The sequence below is a fragment of the Aotus nancymaae genome, unplaced genomic scaffold, assembly GCF_030222135.1.
Source record: "Aotus nancymaae isolate 86718 unplaced genomic scaffold, 86718_ANA_hifiasm-v0.15.2.pri h1tg000040l, whole genome shotgun sequence".
In the NCBI taxonomy this organism is placed as follows: Eukaryota; Metazoa; Chordata; class Mammalia; order Primates; family Aotidae; genus Aotus; species Aotus nancymaae.
In genome coordinates, this window is record NW_026988454.1 from 8,160,078 (window position 1) to 8,166,311 (window position 6,234).

The 6,234-nt window shown below is 44.4% G+C and overlaps 1 protein-coding gene across 2 annotated transcripts; it reads right to left on the bottom strand.

Annotated features, from left to right (window-relative positions):
• On the bottom strand, nucleotides 1-5,407 carry MRPL18 (mitochondrial ribosomal protein L18). Of its 2 annotated transcripts, none has more exons than XM_021670211.2 (4): nucleotides 5,213-5,407; nucleotides 4,717-4,903; nucleotides 1,057-1,139; nucleotides 1-371 (listed from the first exon to the last, which is right to left on the bottom strand). In XM_021670211.2, exons 1-4 carry the CDS (start codon nucleotides 5,262-5,264, stop codon nucleotides 304-306), a joined length of 390 nt encoding a protein of 129 aa, XP_021525886.2. In that variant the 5' UTR covers nucleotides 5,265-5,407; the 3' UTR covers nucleotides 1-303. The 2 variants fall into 2 exon arrangements, with proteins under 2 accessions (XP_021525886.2, XP_012306722.1); XM_012451299.2 differs by having other exon boundaries at nucleotides 908-1,139; nucleotides 5,213-5,398.
• Between the last annotated feature and the right edge of the window lie 827 nt (nucleotides 5,408-6,234).

A 6,234-nucleotide genomic window follows, 5' to 3' on the forward strand; every position in this document is an offset into this window, starting at 1 on the left:
TAAGAGTTCATAATATGCCTTTATTTTGTAATTTATAAACAACTTCTCACTTGTCCTTTGAAAGTTAATTATAATTGATGACTGCTTTCCTTAGATCTGTTTCAAGTTCAAGAGAGGGGCAGATTGCAGTTCTTGATTTAAAAAACAGAAAGGGGAGGAGGATGACCTTAACTACAAATAATACTCCACTGTGACATTACTGCTGTAAAACTTCCATGCTGGCTGTTCTTTCAGATGTTCTCTTTTGATGGCTGTAGTAGTTGACGGTTTTATATGTTCAAAACAATTAATGCTTCCATTTATTCATAGATTCTCCGAGGTTCCTGTAGAACCACACCACCTTCTGTCATGGCACTTTGTAGTCGTTTCATCTGGGTTTGAAGATCAGTAAAAAAGGAAAAGATTAAGTCTGCACCACAAGTAGGCTGAACATACTTTCACTTTCCAAAAGACAAATAAATCGATTTGTTCTTGCTACCTTCCCAGCATACAGTGGTTTCTCAGAAAGTGATCTTAATAATAACATAGGTAAGGACAAAGGAAATGTAGAGATGTCACGGTTCAGCAGCATTTCAAAATATTGTACGGACAAGATTTCAGCATATGAACAGGAAACACAGTGGCTGACATCATGGGCTACAGAATCAGTCACCCTGGGTTTGAAATCCACCATACACTGTCTCGGGGCAAGTAAGCCTCAGTTTATTCTGTACAGATTGGGAATACCAGTCCCTACCCTATGGACTGATGTGAGGATTAAATGAAGTAACACTGTTGAGGTACTCACCAAAGGGTCTGACACATGAAAAAGTACTTGGTAAATAAAAACTGTTATTATTATGTAAGTTACCTAATGACAAGAATTTAACATAATACCTTTTAAATAAGTACATAAAAACAAAAATACCGAGTCTGAAGCTGCCTCCCATGGCGTTGGTTGGTAGACCATGAAGTTGATTCCCGCCTCTAAGCATCTCTGTGCCAGCACTCGGCCTACGCTCTCACAAGCCACCACATTTCTGGTACTATAAAGGTACTTTTTAATAGCCCATTCTCGGGTGGATGCCGAAACCACAACTTTGCCATTTTGATGCTCCACAAATGCTTCCACGTGATGCTGAGTCCTTAAAACTCGCAACCTAAATGGGGTGAGAAGATAATAAAATCATAAAATAATCTGTATCTTAACGTTACATTCAGGTGAATAAATGACTAAATATTTTTCAACAATCCAGTGTTTGGTTAATTTACTTCAACATATTTAACTTGGATTTTGCTTGGGAAAAGTTTTTCCTCCACCTTTATGAGAATATCCTCAATAACAAAATAGTTCCATTTAACCTCAAGCATCATGAAGACATTTGTTTCTGAAGAGCTGTTTTATTTACGTATCTACTTCAAAAAGGGATTTGAAGAGGCAGAGCTAAGTTACTAAACATACGCATGATGTGGATATACTTACTCTTTGCTTTTATTTTATAGCTAGCACCAAAATAAATGTAAGATGGAGCAAAAATTTAAATGTAAAAACTGAAATCCTAACATGGGAATTGTTTTTAGAGTCTCAGCATAAGCGTATTTAAATATGACATCAAACCATGTCATATGGCTTTTTTATTATTATTACTATTTGAGATGGAGTTTCGCTTCTTGCCCAGGCTGGAGTGCAATGGCGAGCGATCTTGGCTCACTGCACCCTCCACCTCCCAGGTTCAAGCAATTCTCCTGCCTCAGCCTCCCAAGAAGCTCGGATTACAGGCATGCGCCACCACGCTGGCTAATTTTGTAGTATTTTTAGTAGAGACAGGGTTTCTCCATGTTGGTCAGGCTGGTTGCGAACTCCCAACCTCAGGAGTTCCACCTGCCTCGGCCTCCCAAAGTGCTGGGATTACAGGCGTGAGCCACTGCACCTGGCCTGGCTTTCATTATTTTTCAGAGACAGGGTCTCACTCTGTCACCCAGGTTGGAGTACAGTAGTGTAACCACAGCTCACTGTAGCCTCAAACTCCTAGGCTCAAGCAACCCTCCAGCCTTAGTTTCCCAAGTTGTTGGCATTACAGGTGCATGCCACTGCACCAAGCTAATTTTAATTTTATTCTGTAGAGACAGGGTCTTACTATGTTGCCCAGGCTGGTATCAAACTCCTGGCCTCAAGCGACCCTCCTTTCTCAACCTAAAGCACCAGGATTATAGGCATGAGCCACCGGGCCCAGCTTCATATGGCCGTTTTTTTTTTTTTAAGACAAGATCTGCCTCTGTCGCCAAGGGTGTAGTACAGAGGCACAAACTTAACTCACTGGAGCCTCTTGCCTCCTGGGTTCAAGCCATTCTTCCACCTCAACCTCTTAAGTAGCTGTGACTATAGGTGCATGCCACTACACCCAGCTAATTTTTATGTTTTTTGTAGAGACAGGGTTTTACCATGTTTCCCAGGCTGGACTCCAACTCCTAAGCTTAAGCAGTCTGCCCATCTCAGCATCCCAAGTGCTGGGTTACAGGCTGAGCCAGCATGCCCAGCCCTTCATATGGCATAAAAAAGAAATGATGGACAAAATTTCCTGCATGATTAAAAAAAAAGTAAAATGAAGTCAAAAGAAAAGCAATGAAACAAAAAATATTTTAGGCTGGGTATGTGACTCACGCTTATAACTCCAGCACTTTGGGAGACTGAGGCTGGAGGACTGCTGGAGCCCAGGAGTTCAAGACCAGCCCAGAAAACATAGTGACACCGTGTCTCTACAAAAAAATAGAAAAAATCAGCCAGGCATGGTGGCATGCACCTGTAGTCCCAGCCATTTGGGAGGCTGAGGTGGGAAGATTGCTTGAGCCTGGGAGGTTGTAGCTGCAGTGAGCCATGATCATGCCCTGTACTCCAGCCTGGGAGACAGAGTAGAACCCTGTCACAAAAATATAAAAACAAAACTTCAAAGGCAAAGCATTATCTGAACAGACTGTTCACAGAAAAAAATATTAATGACTCAAACTCGTAAAAATATGCCCAATCTCACTAACAAAATGCATGGCAAGACAATTCATTGCAACACTGTAATCATAAAAGATAATCATCCACTGGGGGCCAGTTAAGTAAAATTCATGCAATAGTATTCCATATAGTTAATGAAATGAATGAAATAATGCTTTATAATGGTGATGACAATAGTTAACATTTACTGAGCACTTACTATATGCCAGGCCTGTCTTAAACTGTTAGGTTTGTAAATATAGCTTATGTCTCAATTCTATTATTTTTTCTAAAGCTGCAGAAACTAACACAGAAAGGTTAAGTAACTTGAAAATGATTAGAACTAGTAAGTAATGGAGTCATGGTTTAAGTCCCAGTGTGTGGCTCCAGAGTCAATGCTCTTAACTGCCCTGAACAATCTCCAAGATGTATTTTTAAGTGCGTGCTTGGGGTGGTTGAGGGTGGTGGTGAAGAAAGTTGCCAACATGTTTATGGTATGCTAAGATTTATCATTTTTTAAAGTTTTGCTTATTTGCATAGACTATCTCTAGAAGGACACACAATAAACTGTACTCCCTTTGGATTTTATAACACATATACATATTATACTTTAGAAAGTTAAGTTTAAGTTAAAGAAAACACACCCAAATCAGAAGAGTCTCACTAGGATTCTTAATGTGAAATAGAAAAGCCATTAGATTTAGAAATATGGATTCTACTCCTGGTTTTCCTGGTGGCTCTAGTAAAAATCACAGTCTCTTAAACCAGGAGTCAACAATTCTTTTTTTACTAAGTGCCAGATAGTAAATATTTTAGGCTTTGTAGGCCATACAGTTTCTGCTGAAACTATTCGACTCAGCCACTGTAGTGCTAGAACAGCGAGTTGATCTGTAAACAAATGAGAATAGATACAGCTATGTTCTAAGAAAACTTTCTTTGTTGACAATTAAGTTTGATTTTCATTTAATTTTCACGAGTCACAAAGTATTCTTTTAATATTTTTTAACTTAAAAAAGTAAAAACAATTTTTTAGCTCACAAGCTACCTTTGGCCCACAGGCCATAGTTTGCTGACCCCTGTCTTAAACCATTTAAAGGAGCTGACCCCTGTCTTAAACCATTTAAAGGAAGGGCCCGATTCATTATGTCAAGGTCATTTTCTCCTATAATATTCTAAAATTCTCTACTGTTAATATTGTGAGTAGGGCAAAGCTTGAGCCAGAACTGGTTTTTAAAGATCATTCTGGCCGGGCTTTAAATCCTCTCGTAGTGACCCACTACAGTGAAAATAAACTCTAAAGTGCTTATCTTGATTTACGAAGCTAATGATCTGTCTCCCCCTCCATGTTCGTCTTAGGCCATTTACCCTCTGCTCACTTAACTTCAGAACCACAAGCCCTTCAGTTCCTCAAATACCCCAGCTCATTCCCACCCCAGCAGTTTCCTCAGCTTGGAGTGCTCTTTCTGATAGATGACTCGGCTTCTTCCTCTAAGATTTCAGCTTTTTAAATGTCACCTCCTCAGACAGGCCTTAGTAGGTACCCCGTCCTCTATTCTAACATCTTCTTTAAATATCCCCCATCACACTTATTTATTGTTTGTTCTAGCCCCTCCGCTAACCCTGCCTCTACTCGTCGCAAGGTAGCTTCCTGGGAGAGTGCCTGGCGTTGAATGAATGAATGAATGAATGAATGAATGAAAATAGTCTGTAGAGTGCAGTGTCCTGCTCTGTCAATCACAAGCAGACTTAATTACCTGTGCCAGAACTCCCGGGAGGGCCACACCGTCCGCCAGCCCCGCTCTTTCCTGGCTACAGATAAGAGCTCCAGGTTCCGGGGGTTCCGGTTGGTGAACTCTGGGGCGACAGCTTCCTTTTCCACAGGGTCCACTTCAGGTTTCGTCGCCGGCTTGGAGCTGGTTGAGAGAGCTGCGAACCCGCACCCTGGGCAACGGAAACAACCGCAAGGGTCTTAAAAATGACGGATACGGACAGCGCACGAACCTGCTCTAATGTCTATCCCCATTTACACCCCGAATCTTCAGGCCCGGGAAGGAGGACGAAAAACAAGTATGCCCACGGGGCGGAGTCAGCACGGACCCCGTCCTTAACTTCCTACTGTGGTCCTCCTACTGCCGTGAGCTCCACCACCTTTCGATCCGGCACGTCGAATGCACAATAGAACCAGCGCGTTCCAATGTACTGTGCAGGCCCTGGCGACTGAGCTGAGAGAAGGGGGACAAGACCAATTACCAGGGTTCCTGCAAACCGAGGACAACCCCCAGAACCGCGACCGAAGCGCCATCGCTGAGACGATCTCGGAAAAGCCTCGCCTCCCTTTCCTCACGGACGACTCGGTCGCTCGCCGGCCGCAGCCATATCAAGTGAGGGAAAAGCCTTTGGCTCCTGTAGGTCTCCGAACTCTGCACGCCAGATGCTCTCGATCCGGAAGCAGCAAGTCCCCTGCCACTGAGTGGCCAAGAGGGCGATCCGTTATCCCGCACCGCCAATCACGGCTCACGTCGAGGGGCACGCAGGCCCTGGAGCCCACTAACCACCTCGTAGCAACGCCCACGACCACGCGTTTTGTTTAAGTTCAGGGTCAAAGGCACTCACAACTTTACGTCAGCATATTTGGGTTCTCTGTTCGGAGAGTTTGGGCGGTCATTGTCTGGCCGACACACACCCCAATTGGGCACCGCATAGAAATCAGGCAGGGCAAGATGCAGTTTTCTCTTTAAAAAAGGGTGATTGTTTTCCTCGAACCAAAAATTTTCCCGTTTGGCCGGCTGGAAAAACTGCCTCCTCTCACCCAGGTTTGTGCCCCTAAACTTATGCTCCTGAGGCCTGGAGCGAAGCCGGCCGATCTGCCTCATGCTCCCCGGGTAGGGACAAGACACTAAAACGGAAGGTTCGCTCAGAACCTCAGCTTTGGCTTGGAGAGGGGCCCGCCCCTCCCGTTACACCCCAAGTCCAAGCTCCACCCTTCCTACAATCTTTTCTAGAAGGCACTAGAATGCCCCAGTGCGTCTGCGCAACGCTGCTTAAGGCGAAAGTTCAGCCTCTTCCAGCGGGGCAAGATCCGACTTCCGTTCTCCGATTTCGCGCCCTTCCCATCGGCTATCTAATTGGACAAAAATGCTGAGCCCGCCCCTTCCGGGCTCCTAACTTATGTCACTGTCTCGTTTCTCTACCTGTTGCCCCCACCTCTTCTACATTCCCGCCGTGCCCCGCGGCTGGGCCGGGGCAGCCGGGAAGCGGGTGGGGCGGTGTTA